Source organism: Cephus cinctus, unplaced genomic scaffold (assembly GCF_000341935.2).
Source record: "Cephus cinctus unplaced genomic scaffold, Ccin1 Ccin1_scaffold0581, whole genome shotgun sequence".
Lineage (NCBI taxonomy): Eukaryota > Metazoa > Arthropoda > Insecta > Hymenoptera > Cephidae > Cephus > Cephus cinctus.
This window is the reverse complement of record NW_014333230.1, coordinates 374,126-396,464: the sequence shown is the minus strand read 5'-3', so window position 1 is coordinate 396,464 and position 22,339 is coordinate 374,126. Positions and strand designations below refer to the sequence as shown.

Sequence of the window (22,339 nt, the reverse complement as noted above, 5' to 3'; positions counted from 1 at the left end):
TCTCATAATTGAAGCGATAAGGAAAACAGCTGTCGCTAATTGGTCCTTACTCGTTACGTCGTTAGTAACGAATGCTCTCGGTCTTGATATTTAATTTGGCCTGCTACCTCAATCTATTCACCGTAGATCCGTAGATCCGCAGATAGGCTTAGGAGTCGCAGGTAGATGGATGCTGTGAATTCCAAGTAAGAGCATGCGAATCGCTTAAATGGATGCGAGACTTATTTACGGATTTTATGGAATCTTCCTTCAACAGGACGAAATAATGATTCTTCGAAGAAACAAGAATTCAAAGTTCGCACGATCATAGATGCATGGGCGTGATCGGAGGCCATTTAAGAGAGAATGAAAGACTCTGGCTCAATGGGAGAGACTGAAGAATGTGAGAACAAGCAGATTTAGTTGATTGCGTTCTAGTCTGGCACCTGGAGTCCCAGCCAAGGCTGCCTAATGATCCTCCGCTCTCTTGAGACTCCCTTTCGGCCAATTCGTGCAGATTCGTGCTAAATGCACTGCGCGGCATTACGTTACGGTCGTTGAAGGTAGGTCCAGGAAGTCCGCAGGTGAGAAGGTGCCGACTGCATTGCGCGCGCGTGCAGGCCACCCTACGTTGAGCCACCTTTAGGGCGAAGTCACCTAGAAGAGTTTAATGATCTTCGACCCGTGCGGCGCACCTAAACGCATTCCTTAACGTAATCAACCTGGCACTCGTTGAGCAGCGCCCGAGTGCCAGGGCGTCCGGCCTCGAGGCACCTGCAGCCAGACTTCACGGGCGCCCCGTGCCTCCCCCTCTGGCTGGACAGCGTGCAGCCAACCACGTGCAAGCGGCAGCGTCTCCTCCGGGGGGAGCGGAGAGTAAACAGGCCACTAGGAAGCGTTAGGCTTCCGTCAGGAAGAAGTAGGAAAGTATTGCTTTCCCATAGTCTGCTGAGCCGATATCTCTGACTGACGTGGAGCAGCCTCCACGCTACCTTCGCCTCTCAAGTATCGTGTCAATTGAATCGAATGAGATGAGCTTTCGAGGAAGTGGGACGCTTCCTAGAATAACACAAGTTGCTAACACTGGAAATACATCTTGAATTGAATTGACACCAGGGTACGTTTCGCAACGGTGGAGCGTCGATGTCATTCGCGTGACGTCACGAGGAGCTAACGATCGGGGCACCGTCGTGGCGGCGGTCGCCTTCGTCCTCGGCGTCCTCGGCGTCCTCGGCGTCCTAGTTCATTACCATACGGATGACCCACGGATAATTCTGCCGTCGAGGGTTATCATCGGCAAGTCGACCGAGTCGGGAAAAAAGCAGCTAGAGTTCAGCCAAGGAAGGAGGCTGAAGCGATGGCGTCGCGTCCTGATACAATGCTGGGAGCTAATGGGAACCAAGTGGCTGCGTCACTTTTATCTACTAAGGTCTCAAAGGGAGGTCACTGTGACCTTTGAGAAGCCATGAAATGGAAGCGCCGGCACCGCCGTAAATTGATGCTCCTAATGCGTCCCGAGAAGAAGGGCCAGCCGCGTCACGTCACGTGGTGTCCTCCAGTGGCGACGGGCGACTCAATTTAATTGAAAGCCCATCTCTTAGCGACGCTCCCCCTTGCTCCTCTGCTCTTTCGCGGCGCCGAGCTTGCGACGCTTGCGCCAGCTGGGTCACCTGCCTCACGCCTATAGCTCAGGTGGGCTTTCAGGCAATTAGGTCGCGCGGCCACAGGACGCCCCGTCTGCCTTAGGCTTCGCATCGCGAATGTCGCCGAGATGGATGAGAGACGCTCATTTGTGTCAACCGACGATCCGTCTCATCAGCTGCAACATCCTCCGTTTCCTCCGTTATAAAATTCTCCAACTCCTGCGATTCGCTTCGATATTCCACCTCTTCCCCCATTTTCCCTTTCCTTTCGTTCGCGTGGGTCGCGCGTAACCGGCCCGCTAATTGAAGTACAGTAGCGATTGTTAGGGCGAAGCTCCTGCAAATCCAAATAGCCAAATAGCCAAATAGCTCGTAATTGGCTTGATAAAACAATTAGCTGCAATACCGTTCGCTCGGACAATTCAACTCGCTTGTTTGCATCCGTTAAAGCCAGGCGAATTATAACGGAATATTATGACGCTGTGGACCCGCTGGAAAATGGAAGCGTCGTTATCGTTATCGTTACAGTGGGGCTGTGACTGTGGCGGCTGTCGACGACTTTTCCCGAGAGTCAGAGAATGAGGCGACGTGGGAATGAGAAAACGAGAAAACGGGAGGCTGCACCGTGCAGCCCGATTTCCTCCAGTTCCCTCTGCATTCGGCATTAGCCCTGATATTCTGGACACGAGTCACAGTCGGGCTGCATACGAATTTACGGGCCTCCGAACCTGCCGATGTAATTCCGATCTATGCATGTAGAAATGTGCGAATTCAGCTCCATACAGCAACGTAGAAAAAAGCCTAGACTGCAAGTTCTAAAAAGGTAAAGGAGCAGTCGATCGGCTTCAGTGCGGCCAAAGGACAGACGATCGATCTATCAAATTTCAAGGATGCCAATGCTCTCGATCTTCCTTCGGACTTCTCACCTCGGCCCCAAAATCCAAAGTTGGCCCGTGATCTTTTTAGGCTAGCACATTCTCTCGGCTTCGTCCACGTTTTTCCAAATTCTCCCACTGGTTAACCCACGCGTGTTTCGTCGACCTATTTTCCCTTTCCTTCTGTTGATCCTCGGTGCTTCCGGCTTTTTGACCAAATGACGCTGCGACGAAATGTGCAACGTGTCACGATCCACGATCCACGATCTCGCGATTTCTCGACACTAAATTTACGTCGCTTCCAGTTCCGTTCCTATTCCAGTGAATGCGGCCTGTTGGCACGTGTCCGCGCGAGCGAAAATTCCACTGAGCGCTGAAGATTCTCAAGGGACGTGTGTGGCAAGAAGACGTGGAGACGTGGAGCCGTGGAGCCGTGGAGGAGGGACATGGGGACGAGGGAAGTTTACACGTGGCTCGTTGCCATCTCTAACGCTTAAGGGACTGTCGAGTGAGCGTGTGCAGGACCGTGTTTACGCTCTGTGGGTTTGCTTAGGTTATGGGACAGATAAATTTCTAACCCCTAACGTACACACTGATAGGCTGGCAGGCTGGCAGGCTGGCAGGCTGGCAGGCTGGCAGGCCAACTGTCTCCTCTGTCCTCCTCTGTCCTACTCTGTCTAATCCGTCTCATTTTACTTACGAGAACCGCCATAGGGTAACCCTGCAAGATTCTAATACTCGTGAGTAAATAACCAAGATATCTGCAGTTAATCAAGATTAAATGACTGTCGTATGTCAGAGGAGCAAAGCAGCTAGAATTATAGAACGAATGTCAATTAGGGGATGGCGGCTGGAGGAATTGTAAAAAGTCAGAGAATTAGGGAAAGGGCTACCAGTTTCCCGCGATACCTTTCAAAAGAAAAACCATGTAAGGAGTATTACTGTTTTTGACAGTTAGGATTGCCAGCTTCATGACAGCTGCTGACGGACGTCAAGGAAACAGAAATTCATGGGTTAATGATTTAATTTCTAGATTAAAAATTATTGAGATACTGATAAGGAGGTTGGATTTTGTAAATAAAATTCTGCTGCCTTTTAAGAATATTTCTGCGCGCGATACCGTATCTGTTTGTTAAGCGCAGCAGCGCAAGATGCTTCTGACCAATAAGAGACTCGCTTAGGGAGCCGAGGGTAGCGAAACGGTTCAGAGTAAGACGATCGTCTTCTGTTTGCGTAACTCTTCAAGCCCTTCAAGCTGCCCCGCTTGATGTAGAGAGAGCGTACGTGGAATAAACCACCCTCGAGAAAGAATGGAAAATGACTGAGTGGCAGAAAACTCGAGGGTGTCGAATCTCGACTAGTCTGCGAGGGGAGGTTCGAGGGGAGGTTCGAGGGGGGCGGCGAGGAGGGCGGCGAGGCGCAGTCGAGAGTGGAGCCACTTTAGAACGCGAATCCCATTAAAACTTGTAAAACACCCTCATGATATCTCGCACAGTCGCACCTTCGCACCTTCGCGCTTTAAAAGCCTCTCGAGCAGCTTGTCGCGGTGAGCACCGAAATAATCCCCCCCCTAAAGACGTCGCCGAATCCCCCGAAAAACTTTAAAGAGTTGCGAACTGCCGGATCCTGCCAACCGATCCTGCGGGACGCACAGGCCTTCTTCTCCTGTCTTACTCCTGCCGCTTCCTAGTCACCGACTAAACGAGTGCATCTTCATTCTCAAGGTAATCGCGAATTCACCTCTTTTATGATCTTTACACGCTTTTACAACCGGCTCCGACTGCCCGACGAATCCCATAAAACGTTAGTGGAATTTTTCGGTCGCTCTCTTTATGGGGAAATTAAACGACGTAGAATCGCCTGAACGGCGCAGCCCTGCACGTACGAGTACTAGTTGTATTTCATTCAATTAAGGGGAGTAATCGGGTTAATGATGTTTTAAGACCCATTCAATAAATCTTGTGTTACTCAGTAGAGTCAAGAACTGCATGCTTACGCAACTCGTGTCGAGAGTCATAGAGAATTCTCCTGCGACTCAATTTTTTTCAGGAGCAAACAAATCGCTACAATTTCTATGACATCCGCTTTAGCCTAGTTTTCTAAATCCCAACGATAGTAGAGATCACAGCGTGCGCGCACGTTGGACGATCCACGTGAACTATGTCGTCCTGCTCCGTTCGATCTATGGGAATCTTAAGCATTCAATCACTGACAGACAAAATTATATTTTTCTGTAAATCCCAAACATTCCCTCGTATATATATATATATATATATATATATATATATATATATAAATCTCAGGGGAAATCGCACTAAGAATTTGAAACGATGCGGCTGAGGACAGGAATTTATTTTGGATGAAGAAGCGAGTGATCCAAGGAAAATGAGAGAGAGAGAGAGAGAGAGAGAGAGAGACATTCGCCTAAGGTGTGGACCGCTCGGGGGCAGCACAAGTTGAGACCGGAGCGTGGCGTGACGTTACGCCATTGAGAGGGACAGAGACACAAAGCTAGAATCGTCTAAAAACAGCGGTTGGCGACGCCCTCGTGTGAATCCGGCTTAAGGATCCTCATTGCGCGCGTCCCTTATTTCCTGCATCGGGCTTAAAATGCTGATTCGCCCAAAGTGCGAATCGCATCTCGAATCCTTCGACTGGATGACGATGATGCCACATTTATAAGAACTCGCCTCCTGGACGGCTGAGTGATATGGACCATTTGTCAAGGGGAATCTCTTTCTCAAGGCAACCTTGAAAACTTTAGGAATATCAAGGGAATAATTGGGCTCGTAACTCGGCAACAAGTTTGTTCGTTTATCTCGTTAAGCGTGAATGATAAGCAGATTAAACGGAGTGAGCTAAAACAGAAATTGAAATGGAAATTCTGTAAACGCGCATCCCGAGCCTTTACGGAGACAAGTGAGAGAGCATTTCGACGCAGCCACCGCGTCTCAGAAGGAGCAGCTGAGAATCCGCGTGAAAATGCGATTAAACAACCTCAGGAGTTGCGAGAGGGAATTTCATCAGCGTCCCGGGCTGCCCCTGACCATTTCAAGCTCTCGCTGCTCTGTTTTTCAATGAGTTCCCGCTCAGGGAAAAATAAGAGAGGATTACCCGGAATGTAAAGTTGGATCCGCTTAGATTATTTATTTGGCTATCCGCGCCCCCCGCGACCTCCTTTATCGCTTCCCTGACTTCCTCGCAAATGAGAAAACCGAGTGCCGATCCGTAGGACTAACCGACCAAGAAAAAACTACTAAAACACGCGCTGCCGTCGACTGGCGACGTAGCACGTGCGTCTCCACCTCGGACGGCAGGGAAGAGAGATTAGAGTGAAAGGACTTTTATTGCTTTTTCTACTTTCTCTTTGTTAATCCAACAAGTAAATTACCGAAGCTCCATTGGAACAGTCTTTAAGATATTATTTACTTAAAATTGGAAGGTGACTGCAAACATCTTAAAAAATCCTTGGACTCTCTCTCTCTCTCTCTCTCTCTCTCTCTCTCGCATAATAAAAAATAAAAAATATTGTTACCAGCCGATGCAAAACAATAATGAATTTGAATAAAAGAAGACTTGCCATTGTCGATCTGTGATCTGCTATTCCGCCGAAGCTTGCGACTATCAGAAATATACAGAAGGTCGTGTCGCAGCTTCCCTCGCGATGGACCAGTGGAAGACAGAAGAATCGTAAAACTGAATCTGCTTCAGGATCAATCGCGTCGATGCGTAACGTTCGGAGTGAGACGCGTCGCAGAACTGAGCCAGCCGAAAGCTCAAGCAAGGGCCTAGGGTCCGTCGCGACGCTCGCGACGCTCGCGTCGCTCCACGTCGGAGCGCTGAATCTTCGCGAGGGAGTGGAAGCCAGGCGAGTCGCGCATGCGTTTCGTCCTTCTGAAGAGACGCGGGTCTCTTGCTCGACACACCCGGTATACGTATTTGCGTCAGACCTCTCGCATACGTGTAACATGGCTCACGCACCATATAGATGGACAGTAAACGCAATAAGCTCAATAAGCGCAGCAAATGCAGCAAATGCGGCGAATATAATCAACTCGAACGCAGCCGCTCAGCCTAGCGCGGCATCTCCTTCTTCTCCGGATCCTCCTTCGACTCTTGCAATTTTTAATCGTCCTGTGTCTACTTCCTATTGGACCGCTCCTACTATATTATCTTTAAGAGTTCATAGATTTTCGTGGAAGAAGATTAACGATTCTCGGAATGTCATATTTGCGCTCAACTAGATTTCCCTCTCGATTACTGCTCAATTATTTAATTGGGAAAGTCATTAGATTGATCCCTAAAGCTCAGGCCTCGATCTCTGGAGGGTCACGTGGAACGGTGGAAGGAACTGCCAACTATTGTCGTTGCGCGAGCATAGAAGCTCAAAGCCAGAACCACGTGCTATTGTGGCAGAAAACATGGACGCAGCAGACTATTCGGATTATTTGGATTTGTCAGAGTTCCTATGGAACTTCGTGGGACACCCGGTAGAATCGAGCGGGCGTCCTAGGGGCGTCCTAGGGGCGTCCTAGGGGCGTCTCTGCCTATCGCTAATTGTCTCTTATCGAGGCAACACAGACACGAACGAATGGAACGGAATGGAACAGAACCGAACAGCGTGTTCGCGTCTGGTATCTGGTCTTGTTATTTTTTTTCTCTGAGTTATTGCTAGGCGGATGTCGCGATAGCGACGTGTGCGTCCTCATCCTCGTCCCTGTCCTCCCTCTTGTTCTCGCTTCCTCTATTATTCTCTTCTGCGCTGCTTATTCCTCCGCTTCTTCTTCTTCCTCTTCCTTTTTCCTACTTCGCTGCCGCATCGTAACCGTGGAAAATGCGAAACTACTTCCGGTATCCAGTCAGCCCAATTTCCTGTCTTTGCCGAATAAGAAGAGTATGTTTTCAAGTGGACGATCTTCGAGAAATTTTGAAAAGATGGAAGTAGCGCGAACCGACGGAGAAAAGGCTTCGATACTAAAAAATAAGGACGAACTCAAAAAAAAGTAGGCTGCCGGGTGCGACCATCGCTTCCTTTTTTTAAGCCCCGGGAGGCTCATCGCACACAAGATGGAAGTGTTCAATTGTAATCGCAATAAATTGCGGCGCTGATAGGAGGCCGCTACGTTGAAAGGATGTTCGGGCCGATGCAAAGGGAGAATTCGAAGGGACGAGGACGGGAAAGGATTTGCTGGGTCATTTTTTACCGAGTATTTCTGGTCTCCTGCAACTGAAAGGGATGCGCAGTTTAAATTCCAAAATTGGCAGGAAGCAGTCCCGTGTGAGATCTTCGTTCTCTGGATGTCCTGGATGTCCTGGACGCAGGACTCAGGGAGCCGGTATCCCGCGGAAGGTAAATAGGAAAAAAGTAATAGATGTTTGCGTATTGTTGGAAGAGCTACAGAGCCGTCGGTACTGCTGACGACCTCAGTGGGACAGGACGTGGACGGCACGTAGGACCTCAGTCGGCCAGGAAACGGACGAGTGTCGTCATTGACGCCATCCACGAGTAAACAGTCGCAGCTAGTGCGCTATTAACACGCCCGATAGAGTGAGTTATTAACACGCGCGGCCTGTAACTGCATGAGAAATGAATCTGGGGGCGAGTCGAGCGGCGCCAGGGAGAGGCTCGAGTCATTCTTCCGATTTGGTAGGCAGGCACATGGCCTCCATCACTGAAACGTCCTGTAGAACGTGCTCGTAGCCGAGATAGGAATTTCTCAGGATGTCATTTCCCTCTTGCTTGTCCCTCATTGGTCATCGGCTTATCGCATTCCGACTATCGCAGCATCCGCACTAGCTGTACCAAAACATCCGGCACTCAGACCGACACTTCATGATCTGCGCTTTGCTTTACCTCAGCCTAAATTATCCCAGGCAGAATGTAGATGCATAGGCACAATATATATTGTAACGTATATATTGTATCTTTTCCTTGACCCGACACCGATAGCAAAACATACGAGAACGAACTATCTTCGAGAAGCAACCTACGTTACCTTCGGCCGTCCACCCGTCGTTCGTGGATCCGCAAGCCAAATCCTTTTTTCACCGGAAACTGACGAGCGGGAACTGACGAGCCGGTATAAATTGGAAGTTGGAGTGGAACAGGCCCAACTCCACCAAAACGACAGCTCTGACGGAACCTATCAGAAGAGACGATAACTTAACGGATCCTGTCGATTTTTGGGGTCGCGTAAAATCAGTAAACGCAACTGGATGCACGCACGGGAGTGGACGGTTACGGACATGCACAGCGGCTCAACCTGCTAGGTTGAGGTAGAGAGAGTCCGAGAGCGCGAGCCAGCCCGTGACACCTCGGTCGGTGCCCCGCGACAGACTGCTTTGACGATAGCCAAACTGCAATAGCCAAATGCCAAATCTGAGAAGCAATCATTCTGATTGGTCGAGCCAATCAGAGCCTTTTAACCAATAACCCTTCTATCTCCTTCCAGTCGTCCCTTTAAACCAAATCGAGAGCATTTCTTAACGAATCGGTACGTAACTTTTGGAGATCCTCCACGCGGCCGCTTCCCCAGGACATCGGGCGACAGCTGGGCACCACATCCTTAACTCGGGCAGGAGGTTCCTCTCCTGCCCTTAACCGTGTCACAAATATCTCCACCCGCTCTACAGACCTTTGCCCATCTCCAGCGGGGCGCCGGTGTTTCACCCGGGCTTCTGCCGGTCCGTGGAGACGTCTCCGTCGGGCACTCTCCTCTGCCGGGCAACTCGGTACGTCGAGACTATCTCCCCACGGCAGATTCGAGCACCTCGACCTCAACTAAACCATAACGAAATCTTACGAGAGCCTTGACATAACTATACGAATGAACCCGAGAGCGTAGCTTCTGAGCAGAGTGGCGGCCTGAAGGGAACCAGAAATCGAGAACGTTATCTGTATCGGTGACCGGAGCCGCCTTGGGACCGTGATTCGAAAAATCACGTCAAAATATATATATTATTTAAAAAAAAGTCTGCCGCCCGGCTGATGATAAAATTGATTAGAAGCAGAATGTTGATGGAGGCATATACCTGTAGCTATAGTAAGAAAGTAAGAAAAGACTGGCCGACAGGAGATTGGGATCCTGAACTTGGAGGATCGAAGATGAGGAAGAGGATGATCCCATCTCATCCTCCATCCTGGTCGCAGTGCGCATCATCAATCCATCCTCCCGTGTGTTACTCTCGATCGGAACTTTGATCTCACAGAAATGGAAGCACGAGTCGACCTTAAAATTTTTATCTTTATTCTTCTTCCATCTCGTATTTCCATTCCTCCTTCAGCTACTCTCAATCCTCCATTATTCTCATTCTTATTCTGAGATCCCCATCATTCTGAGCCCCGCGATCATCCCTCCGATCGACCGCCCCCGCCCCCCCAGACTTTCCCTCTGCGAGGTTGTTAGACGCTTTTCAAGGACAATACCGAGAATCCTCCCGAATTCAGGATGGGAACCAAAGCGGCTGCTGCTATTACTGTCGACGTTATTCCTGTTGCTGTTGCCAGCTGCTTCTGTATCTTTATCACCGGAGGGAAACCCAAATCGTCCCTTGACTTCTCTACGTATATCTTTACCTCCCCCCCGCGTAACCCACTGGTCGTTTAGCGAATTAACGTTCTCCATGTTCTAGCTGAATAAACGGTCCAGAACAGGGTCGTTTCCAGATCTGTCTTCTCGTAGTCCAAGTAGTTCGACGAAGTGAAGGGTAGTATGCCCTTCGAAGGGAACCCCCTGCCCCCCGCCCCAAATCCAAGGATCCCTCCAGCTTCCAGTGAGGTTCCAAGTGGACTTGTCCTCGCGATTTCAGTCTTCCTGCCCTAATAGTCCTAAGCTATAGCGCGCAAGTGATAGGTGCGTTCCCCACTGGCCCCTCTGACAACGTGCTATATATAGATATACGTGTCGGGGGTTGGCTGACCGACAAAGAGAAAATCGCGGATCTCATTCCCGCCACGTGACACGCTACCAGCACAGCCACCCAAAACCCAATGAATATCCGGTCCTATTGACAGCCAACAGAGAGCAGACTGCTGTAAAGTTCCTTGGGAGCAAAGTAAGATTAATTAAGGTGGCTAGAGGACGCCCTAGCCCTGATACTGGGCCGACACGTCACGTGCTTTGTTCCGAGATAAATGCGAGCTGCCCAAATTCACTCGAGTTTTCATAACTTGTGACAGCAATAATAAACTGCTCGTCCCGTTTGACTTGAGGACGTCGAACGTTGGAGAATATTAATAATGAAGGTCGGTATCGAAGCACCAGGCGGGCAGTTATTTTTAGCAGTGCATTTTGGCCATAGCGAATGGGAGGAACTAAAGAAACTTCCGCAGGCATCCTTTTCGCGGCTGCTGCGAAGTCGCAGCGATTCCCCGAGACTTTCCGCCGTTTGCTTCTTCTTCTCGCGATTTCATTCTTTGTTATTATCTGGAAACGTTTAGAAAGCTATCCAAGTGAAAATAGAGGAGCCAGGACATAGAATTTCCAGACGGCAGCGCAGCCTGCCAAGATATGCCAAAGGGGAAAGAAGAGAAGAGTGACGAAGAGAAAGAGTGAAAGGCCGAAGGAGGGATGGGAGGAAGGGTCAGTGGTCGCAGCTGCGTCTGGCACGGAGTTGTCGAATAACGAAAGCACCATTCTTTAGGTGCAGACGGATAGTCCGGGGAAAACAATAGAGGGTTATACGTATGAAAATATTGTGCAACGCTAAGAAGTTAGAAAGTTGAGCGAAGAGAGAGGAAAAGGTTAAAGAGGCGAAAGAGGCGAAAGAGCATCGGAATGCGTGATAGGTGGCTTAGGAAGGGAGCTGGAAGGAGGCTGGAAGGGAGGGAAGCCCGCGCCTCTGATCCTCATTGCTTTAAAGATTCCGAACGAGGCCAGGACCCAGGTGCGAAGCACGTGTCCCAGGGAAGGTACCTGGTGCGGCTGGTGAACCTAGTCCGGCCGACCGAAGACGCAGGCAGGATGAATAATGCCCGGGTCCTGGGGGCAGCTACGGAGCTCCGAATCACCCCTGAATCACCCTGAGCCCCCACCGACCATCCTGTCCTACCTTTCCAATATGGCTACTGGATGAAAGTATTTTTTTTCAGAAGCTTCTCCGGTAGTGCGATCAATCACGAGCACGTATTGTACCTTTATTCTCCGGCGAAGACTTTCCTGCGAACGAGACTCCTGCTGATACATCGAAGGACCTACAGCTTCGTCAGTTGCTTTCAGGCTTCGCTCTCTCTCTCTCTCTCTCTCTCTCTCTCTCTCTCTGTCACTCTCGTAGACTCGTCCCAGCCCATGACGATGCGCGGCTTAATGGCTTGGAAAGCGACCCGCCACTGGGATAAGAATGAGAAGGAGGAGGGCAGGTATCTTTGGTTTTTGGATTTTTTCAAAAAAGTATCAAAGGCAAATAAGGTGAGCGTAGGGATCAGGGATGAGAGGGGGGAGCGGCGAAGGCTCAACTCTCCTTCGCCTCCTGTTGTTCTTGGGAGACTAAATACAAGTAATAACTACTTGCTGGCCGCAAGTGTCGACGCGAATGGACATCTCACTGACACGAGTGAAACGGAAGGAGGAAAGTGAAAGACAAAGCAGCTGCCGCGACAATAAGTAGCTACTTGGCGAGTGACAGTGCGACAGTGCGACAGTCCGACAGTCCGGCGTGCGGTTGGCGTGTCTTGCTCGTCGCCATATTTTCCATAAAAAGGAAGTTGAAAATTTGTCTCGTGGTCTCGGAAATTAAATTCTCAGAATGTAATTCTTTCGAGTTTCTCAGATCTCGAATTCTAGCATGGAAACGATCCAGGCAAAATTGAATACCGCGGTGCAGCCAGGTGGGCCGAGATGCGTCTTCCAAACGTCTTCCGGGACGTCCGGACGACCATCCGGGGAACTCTGCTGTCACGTGGGCTCACGTGCTTATAGAATGGGGAATCAGAGAGAAAGGAGTGTCTCAGATTGGAGGGAGGAGGGACCCGCCACCTCAAGTGGCTTTTCATTTCCCTGAGGGATCACTACAATAATAATAGCATTGTTTCGGCAATTAAATCCGCGCATCATTGAGCTACAGAGTGCCATAGAAGCAGAAGTGCTGCCGACGGATGCTGGATACTGAAAGCCGAAGGCCGGAGTGAAAGAACGCTTTAAGGGCAGAAGCGCTGTTAGGACACAAGGGTAGGTCAGCCAGAGAGAGAGAGAGAGAGAGAGAGAGAGAGAGAGAGAGAGAGAGAGAGAGAGAGAGAGTAAAGGGATAAAAGTATGAAGGGGCGAAGAGGGCCGGACAGTAGAACCGGGGAGGCTTATGGGTTATGGGTTATGGCCATGGGAAACGGAGAACGCGGCTCCAAGAGGAGCGAACGGGAGCTGCTTCGATCCGACGTGATTGGCTGGCATTGTCACCCCTCGATCTCTCCTTTGAAACAAAGAGCCGCCAGTGCTGCGTTGTCATGGCGGAGCCATTGTCTCTCGCTTTGTTTGTGTTCTACACGGCCTCCTAGGCTACACTCTCCTCCCTCTCCACCCCTCTCCACCCCTCTCCACCCCTCTCCACCCCCTTTCCGCCTGGCATTCTCCGAGACGCGCGAAACCCCGCACTCTCGGCCCTTTTATCCTTTGGCTCCTCTCCGCTCGCTGGTTCGCGCAATCTCTTCTCTCAAAATCTCTTTTCACTACCCAGAAAGCATAATTAATGACATGCATGCAAAAAGAAAACTAGAGCCAGATGGGAATGCGAATACAAGGATTCAAAAGAGCGAACATGCCAGCTGAGTCTTGTCCTACTCTAATAGGCCGTCCTCTCTCTCTCTCTCTCTCTCTCTCTCTCTTTCTTCCCCTCTCCCCCACAACAGGTCACGTGTATTCTGTGATCGGGTCAAGTGCTGCGCCAGAAACACGTGAAACAGAACATTTCAGAGAGTTATTCGCAAACTTCGACACGCGAATTAGCTGAACAGAGTCAAAAGATTGGCGACTATACTTCTCGTCGACGCTGCCCCGAACTACCTACTTCGTCGCGACGGAAGCGACGACCGCGTCGACGTCTGCCTGGCGTCGAGAGACAGCGGAAGTGGAGGAGGAAGCAGCGGAGGATTCCTCGATCGGCCGATGTGATTCGCCGCTCCGGAACTCGCATCACGTAATGAAGTGAGAGTTTGGGTAAAAGAGGGAAAAGGAGAGATTGTCAGTCAAAGGTGGCTGGGAGGCTGGGAGGCTGGGAGGCTGGGAGGCTGGGAGGAAGGGAAGCGAAGAGCGTCGACTGATGCCTCATTCGATTATCAAGGAAATTGCCCCGAACGTTACGCAGAGCTGGGGAGGCTGAGGAGGCTGGGGAGGCTGGGGAGGCTGGGGAGGCTGGGGAGGCTGGGGAGGCTGGGGAGGCGGTACAGTATGAAAATCTAAAGAGATCAGGAAGACGGGGGAGAGCTTGAGGATCGTTCAACACGTAGTTCGTTTTGGCAGCATCGTTGCGCCATTCGCGAATTCCTTGCGAATCTGGAAGAATGAGAATAACAGCCAAAAACAATGACCGCCGCTACTGAATAAAGTTTTAGCGAGTGGATCTCGACGCTCCGGCGAAAAAACGACCTAACTTTTTATGAGGGATTCATTAATGTTAATTTGCTTCCTTATTACCCTCAGATTTTCCCAGGTTCTATAGGAAGTTGTCGAAGCCAGCGCCAACGCCAACGCCAGCGCCAGCGCCAACGCCATTTCCAATATCGCTCTCAGAAGTTTCCCGCCTATTTACCTCCCACTTAGCCTTAACGGGAGCCATTCGCCCCCCTCCCGCCCCCCTTACTTGCAAGTTCGCGTTCTTTGGATCCTATAAAAGTTGAAAACGGCCTCCGAAGCTCTGCGGGACGTTAAACGGTCTGACGTAGCTGAGCGAATAAATCAAATCGCCCGCCGATCCTACCTGTAGCATCTGCAGGATTTGCAGGATCTACAGTATCCATACGGTATATGTATACCTGTGACTATTTTAAAGATCTCCTCGGACACAGAAAACATTAAGCTGTGGGCCAAGTGGATATTCCAAGGTGATCGACTTGTGAACATGGGCCACTTCGGTAACACGAGGCAGTCGAGACTCTCGAATTTAACATCCTGTTCAGCGAGCCACGACCCACGACCCACGACCTTCGACCCTTCTGCCCTTCTGCCCTTCTGCCCTTCTGCCCCCTTCTGCCCACCCTAATCTCAGCTCCACCTCAGAGACAACATTTTCAGGTAATCTAATTACGCGAGCTCATTTCCCACCGCAATATTTGCCATTCCCCTGTTCGTTCTTTCGAAAACTCCTTTGAAAGTCCCGACGCCATTAACGAGTCGCTAGGGAGCGTCGCGACGCGTCCGTTTCGCATTAGGCGTCTGTTAAGTCAAGGAAAAATATTCAAAGGCAAATATTTGACTTGCTCGTTGCTAAGTCAAGTGGCTTCCTACTATCGCAGCTTTGTCTCCTTTTGTTAATTACTCACTCATTAGCCGATGGTTAGGGCCCCCCACTGCCCCCACTCTCCCTCCCACCTTACTCTCGCCACTATACACTTTCGATCTTTGACACTCTCCGCTCTACGCGAGCCCAGCTAATTGCTGGGAACCAGAGAAGCTGGAAACCTCTTGCGAATAGTGTCCAGGGTTCTTCTTCCCTTGCAGGGAGCTTCTCCCCGAGTACGAGTAGCAACACTTTGGCCGCAAAGCATTTTACTAGTCGCCAGACTACAGGTAGTTTCAAGGTGCGATGCCGAGCGCGAGGCTGGATTTTCAAGAGCGAGATTGGCTTTTGAAAATAGCAACTGTTACAGTCGAAAAGTGAGAGCAAGGAAGCTCGTAAAGTGGATGCTGTAAAACAACCCAGCATTCTTTGCGGAATTCTTTCTTTCTCGTGAAACTGGACCGAGAAAAGAAAGACTGGAGCGCGAATGCCTCCGCAGCTGCTCCTCCTCCTGCGGCACTGCGGATCCCACGTACTGGGTAGTTGGGTCTAACCCAGAGCTACCGGAAGGACGGAGCAGGAAGCTCCTGGCTGGAACGACTCGCTGCTCTCCTTGAAATTTATAAAATATTCCCAGAGTGGCTTTGGCTTCGCTTCTCGACTAAGGGCTGCTGACGCAATGTCTTTCTCGACTTGTACGGGAGTCGAGGATAAAGTCACGCGAGAACTTTCTCCCATTCGACATTATAGTTTGGAAGGGGGAATGTTTCTACAGCTTCAGTTTCCGATATCTTTGGAAATGGAATCGAGGATGGAGCAATAAAGGTCTTACGGAAATGTGTGTGTGAGAAACGAGAGGAGTCGGAGGATCGCATGAGAGTCAAAGGGATAGGTGGGTTCGGTGGACCCGGGATTCGGCCTTTTCGGCGGAAGGTTTGCTCAATGAAAATCTTAACGAATTTTCCCTCGCTCAGTCTCCTCCATTTTTTGCAAATTGCTGATTGCCGAATTTCATGAGAGCTCTTTGCGACAGCACAGGGATTCGCGCATCCGGGCACGGTGTGACCCTCGAGGGCCTGAATAATTCGACTGAAATTTCGAGCTGGGTGATTAAAAGTCTCTGGTTAAGGGAGGCGGAATGATCCGAGAGAAAAAGAAAAATCCGACTGGCGGCGACGCTAACTGCTCGTTCCGACTAACGAAGCCTTTCGAAGCTTTTCCCTAGCCCGGCAGCGATCTCTTGTTCGATTATTCCGACGAACTGGAGCAAATGGCGTCGATGCGCGGGCCGCGTGGGCCGCCTCGACAATTAATGAGGAAAACCGAGAGGATAGAACGAGCAGCTTCTCCGGTACGGAGGAAAAGTCACTCGAGAGTGAAATCATCCTGTCGATCGATCTTCGAGTCTCAATCACCGGGGCGATACACGAGAACACACGTTGTGCCAGTCCAGTGAATAATACTCGGGAATAATAGTCGGGAGAATCGCTCCGGTAAGGATCAACCTCTATCCCTGTGCGGCTACGCTCGGCGCCATAGAGATTCTTCTTTTCTTTTATCCTTTCTCCCAGGGACCTCCACATAACACAAAGCCTTCAGCGAGGAAATCTTGCGTTTCACGTTACCTAAGCCCGAATAAAAAATTTAATATAGGACGAGAGCCGGCCGTGAGTGGTCCAACACGCAAAGTTGCTCCAGGGTATGGGCAGTTGTATTGACAGTGACGGACGGTGTATGCGGGGAGAGAGGGGGAGAGAGAGAGAGAGAGAGAGTGATAGCCACACATGCTGGCAGTTGATCCACCATAATCCCGGCATTCGCGATTCATGAAATCAGTGGAGGTTCAAAGTACGACGAGAACGGCAGATAGGATGTGGTGAGATATGGTGGAAAAGGGTGGAAAAGGGTGGAAAAGGGTGGAAAAGGGTGGAATAGGGGTTGGTCATTAATCACATGACAGACAGACACAGTATACGCGTACGCATATGCATTGGTGAAGGGAGATTTCGTAGACGTGGGCAAAAAACAGGTTTCATTATTTTCCGAATTGAAAAAGGGAAAATGGACAGGGCCATTCATTTCTCGGCCTTTGCGTGATGCTCGTAAATGCCTCGAAATTGTTTTCATTTATATTAGGGGAGACGAAGACGCGGCGCTTAACGATGACAGATCGAAGACTAGATATAACGATGTTAAACGAGTGAAGGTTGGAAAGATGAAAGGTGATTCCGCGTGACGTCGAAGCGTTGGCTGCACGCGACACACAGGACGGAGATCAAAGGATTGATGGAGCAGGGACTACCACGTCACGATGTATTAACGGAAGACAAGTTGTCAGTAGGAAATTCTAATGGAGCAGAGAGTGCGCCACGTGCCTTGAAATTAATTCAAATAACAGGAAACCCTCGTACCGACGTGGGCGCCGTGTTCGCCGTGCTACGGTTATCTCAGAGAACTCGCTTGAAGAAATTTCATATGCGTCGGTAACGAACGATTTGCCTCGCCACGTGTTTAATCAGCTGTTTTTATTGGGCGCCTCGTTTGTCGTGCTGGGACGCCGTGGGACGCCGTGGGACGCCGTAGGACGCCAATACGCCGCAGAGGCCTGCGCGCTACGCGTCGATAAAGCAACCTTCCGCATCGACGACAGACTAAGTGGACTGACGGGAATGACTCTGCGACTGGGCGTGCGTGTCGGTAAAACAGTTTCCCGCTGCTGACAGCTCAATTGTCTCTCAAAGGACTTTTACTTCTTTCGTTATAAATGCAAACGTTGCCAGAATCAAATACCAATTAACCCAGTTGCGCTTAATCGTCTTTTCCAATGTGTAATTACATTTTTCCACCTGAACGTTTACATCTCAGTCGCTGGAAGACGCTCCAAGAAAATAATCAGGCAAAGAGGGAGAGGGCTGAAGATGGCTGAATCGAATTAAGGAAAAAGTCTAAGTACCCCAAGAAGAACGAATTAAATCCTAATTCTCATAATCATAACCTTCTTTGACCAGGAGAGAAAGGAAGTGCTGAACATAGATATTATTCATTTGGAATGTGTCCTGCAGTAAAACGGTACAGCGGCGTGATTGAGATGTCCCATAGTTTATTAGGCTACAAGACGCCAAGAAGTCGCGAGACACGAAGAGTCCTCTCATCTGTTGCCCCCTCCCTTTGCCGCGCCTACTCTTCTCACCCCAAACTTTATTTGGGATTTTCCTTTTGACTGAAGCTTTTACAGGCAGCCCTTGGACGCCGTGCGACGCCGTGCGACGCCGCGCGTCGCCGTTCGTCGCCCTCGATATGTCTTAGACGGTCTGAGCATTCTCTTCCCCTCTGTCCCACTTCCTCAGTGCGTCTCTCTCGCGACGCTTTCTGCATACAAACAAACCTTGCCTTTGACTGAATATTCCAGGGCCGTAGCGACTAAGAACGCAAGTCAAATATTCTGGTGCCCGAGGCACTCCCACACCCGGGACAAGAGCGCCATAGGAAGACCCCTTCAACATCCGTCTAGAAGAAAATACTCTGGGTAACAGGACGCGACGCTACTGAACTCTAATCTCGACTTCCTTTGACACAGATATATTAAGGTGCAGGAGTTACGCAGGGTCGGAGCATTAACTACGAGTCAGGCCACGATCCCATGAGTTTACTAATCCTGTCGCGTTATCGAGCGTGAAATCAAGAGTAATATGACAAAACTGCCGAATATTCAAAAGTTCTCCTATTCTCTCTTGGACTGTTGGACTCTGGCTGCGTCGCTCAGGGCACTTCGAGTCTTATGGCCATATAAGGTCCCAGAATCGAGCCAGAAGCGCCTGCCAGCAGGCAACCCGGCCGCCACTCGAATGCGCCGACTCTCCGCTCTCGTTTCACCTCGTACTGTCGTTATTGCAATATCGCGTGATTCCTGCCAGTCAGTCAGCCAGCCAGTCGCCGTTGGCAAGAATTACGCCGGCCAGCCTGCCAACATTTCTTTCTTGGCCCATTCCCAGCAATGTCAATGGCATTTCCGAGCCCACCCGGTCGATTCGCGTGTCGATGGAAACGCGCACAATGGACGCACGGTTGCACTGTTTATCATGCACGCGTCAACGAGTAAGCGAAACTTACCTCCAGGTGAGATTCCGATGAGGCCACTTTTGCCCGTGGACGGTGAAGCGTCGATGTCGCGTCCTCGAGAACCTCGGATCGAGTTTATCCGGAAGTCCGCAACGTTTCGCCTTCATGAGCTTCTTCGTAGCTTCGTCGATGTGTCCCGTGACTGGGATGCCACTGTAGCTCTGCCACAGACAAATGTCTCGCATTAGTCCTCTACAGCTAATCAAGTTTCTTTTAGTTTTTTTTTTTTTCAAGAAATTCGAATTCTTTCTTTCTGTCCTTATCTCGTTTCCTTTTTTTTCAGTTGCCTAACTAGGTCTAGATTAAGACGGTGGAAAGATAGATATACATGTATATGTATGTATATATATATAGAGAGAGAGAGACGTGGATGGTCGTTGAGAACGAAAGAGATAACTTAAAAAAAAAGGAAAGTCTTGAGAGCGCGAGGAACGAGAAATTAAATGGAAATGACGTTTCCGTAGCAAATGAATTAAGTGGAGTCATGGTTCACTTTGAATTTGTAAGAAGGAGGGAGGGGTCGAAGGTCCAACCGACGCTCCTCCGGGAATCTTTTCACGGCGCCGCGACTGGAGAAACCATCAGCCGGCGCGAATTCCCGCAGAGTGCCCTCAGGTTATTCTCGATTCGTACGAATGGACTCCAATTCTTCCTGAGAATGACAAATCGGACATCCTCGTTTCGTCAGACTTCCCGCTGTCCCCGCTGTCCCCGCCAGTCCCATAATCCCAAGCTACTCCTCGTCTATTCTCCCTCGCCCCTTATTCTTCTTCTTCTTCAGCCCCAGTCCTTCCTTCTTCGCTTCGAAAAGATAAGCTCGGGGGTCCACGTGAGTTATCATAGAAATTCACATAATAACATGGCTACCTATTGAAAAGGCTGCATTAATGTCCTTCGGCGACAAGAATGGGAAGCACTCGCCTCCTAATTCTTATTGGAGCCACGACTTCGGGGGGCCGAAATCGAAATTCGAATCGATTTTCATGTAAATTCATTCGGCTGGACTGCAACGTGCAAGATCGATTTTCAATTGCAAATTTCTCGGCTTCTTTTCAAAGCGAACACCGAAGTCGACTGAATAAATAACTGCCCGAAGGTGGAGCTCGCTCCGTCTTGAAAACCGGATGACTGTCCTAACCTCATCCGCCTCATCTGTATACGTCGTCATCGCTTTCTACCCCCACTACCTCTAGGTATCGGAAAATTGTCTATTCACCTGTAAGTTCTTGATGGCATTAATGAGCTGATCGTCAGTCCTCAAGTTTCCGGTCTCCCGGTCGCTCTCTGGCAAGTAGCCAAACTGCATCAGATAGTCTTGCTGCAACAGAAAAGCAAAAATTCTCATTTTCAACTACGCTCACTTTTTCAATCTCTTGGGAATCGCATTTCGCCAACGAGGCTACTAGAGTATTGTGATTGTTACGTAAGGATGGCTCCGTTCCAATTAGTCGTGGAAAAGGAAGCGAAAACGAGGCTCACGAAGTTCCTTCGGCTAAGTGGAGACTTTACTGACAAAATTAGATCTCACTCCCAGAGTGAACGAACTTGGCGACCCGCCCTCCGTCTGGTCGACTCGTCGTTCCCTGTGGACGCTCCCTTCGGTTCCCAGGAACGAGGCGCAGCGTCCGCAGATCCTAGATTCCTGGATCCCTGCTCCCTGCTTCCTGTAGTCGCGTCTCGTCACAACGGAGTGCGTCTCAAGCGAAGAGTGGAAATTCTAAAGGAATCGTCGCAAGTTTAGAACAGCCCAAAGGATCCACTTTGAAAAATAATAAATGCATCAAGATTAAGGCAGCTCCAGCTAGCGTGCCGAAGCCTCCGAAGCCTCCGAAGCCTCCGAAGCCCACCGACCCTTCCCCCTTTTTCCCTGTTCTCTCAACTCTTTCCAGGAAGCAGTCGAGTGCGTAGAGTGCGTAGAGTGCGTGACCCTCCACTCCGGCATTACTCGTGTCCGTGACTGTCGCACCTTAGGCCACGCTTACAAAGCGTTTATCTGCAATCTTTGAATTCGACGGAGCGACCGCGCCCACGTCGCCCAAAAGGTCGACGAGAACGACGACAGGAAGTTTCGCGAGGAAATTCAGCTCGGGTGCCAACGAGCAGGGCGCACTCGGTCGCCTGTTGGCCCCCGGGAGCGTCGGGACCAGCTGTCTCCGAGGGAAGCTCCCAGAAAGTGCCAGACGAAGCGTCTCGTTACTTTCGTCCCGTAACGAAGAATGATGCCGGGCGGGACGCAACGCATTCGCACTTCCTTCTCTCTCTCTCTCTCTCTCTCTCTCTCTCTCTCTCTCTCTCTCTCTCTCTCTCTCTCTTTCTCGTCAAGTCCTCTTAATCGCGCCGCTCTTCAACTCCACGCAGGCCAATTAACGCGGAACAAGGAGGAGCACCGGCGAGTCTTGCGACGCAACTGGACCAAATGGCTCAACGATCGGCTGCTGCAAGACAACAAAATTCTAAAGTCTCTCGTAAAAATCTCGCAGTTCCCGAGGCCTTCTTGCTCTTTGACAGGATTTTCTAGGAAATCAAGTTTTTAATGTAATTTTGCTGAAACACAGATTGACTTAAAATTCTCAAAGAAAATTATTTAATAACGAAATAAAAAATTGGCGAACCAACGAGCGGATTTTCAGTCAGGGTCGAATTCGCTTAACGACCAGTAGGGGGAAGAGAAACTGAGGAGAGAAATACAGCGGAGGTAATGGTCAAAGTTCGTTAGGTAATTTCTCCGACGCTCCGCGTCTCGATGCCGTGGCTCGAGTAACCGACATTAATAAACGGAGCAAACTTTAAATATCTACTGGAGAAGCTTCTCGCCTGGAAAATTAATAACCCGTTTTCCTGAGCTGTTGGCGTGTAGATGCTATTGATCCAAGCAAGAATCGAAACATCGAGTCTTCGGAAATATTCAAGATCAGAAATTGCGAACGGCTTGTTGGGGCACGACTAGGTTAGACTAGATTAGACTAGAATAGACTGCTCGGGGATTCGATAATTAAATCTTCCCTCTCTGTCCCAGCGTTCGAATTTCTCTCACTCGTCAGACTTTTCGATTTATTTTGGAAAATTCCGAATTATTGCGAAAGAGCTCCGAAAGAAGTGCGAACGCCGAGTGGAGGAGAGAAACGTAAGAAAAAAGAGAAAACACGATTATGAGCCGCGCCGTGATCGGATAAAAAAAAGGGGAAATTTGCGCAGCCCGTGGAGGATTATGAGAAATGTCTTTCCTCTCTGGTTCCATTAGGTTCGAGTACTAAAGTGGGATTATTACGCTAGGCGAGCATTTCGTCGTCTCTGGAG

General features: G+C 49.9%; 1 protein-coding gene across 5 annotated transcripts in view; it reads right to left on the bottom strand.

Annotated features, from left to right (window-relative positions):
- The window catches only part of LOC107268792 (matrix metalloproteinase-2), a 79,074-nt gene that overhangs the window by 32,950 nt on the left and 23,785 nt on the right, over positions 1–22,339 (bottom strand). For all 5 annotated transcript variants that reach the window (XM_025086094.1, XM_015741913.2, XM_015741915.2 and 2 more), the window contains 2 exons: positions 20,259–20,360; positions 19,034–19,203 (listed from right to left, as the gene is read on the bottom strand). In XM_025086094.1, the coding sequence (XP_024941862.1) occupies positions 19,034–19,203; positions 20,259–20,360 (272 nt within the window). The remainder of the gene's footprint in view (positions 1–19,033; positions 19,204–20,258; positions 20,361–22,339) is intronic.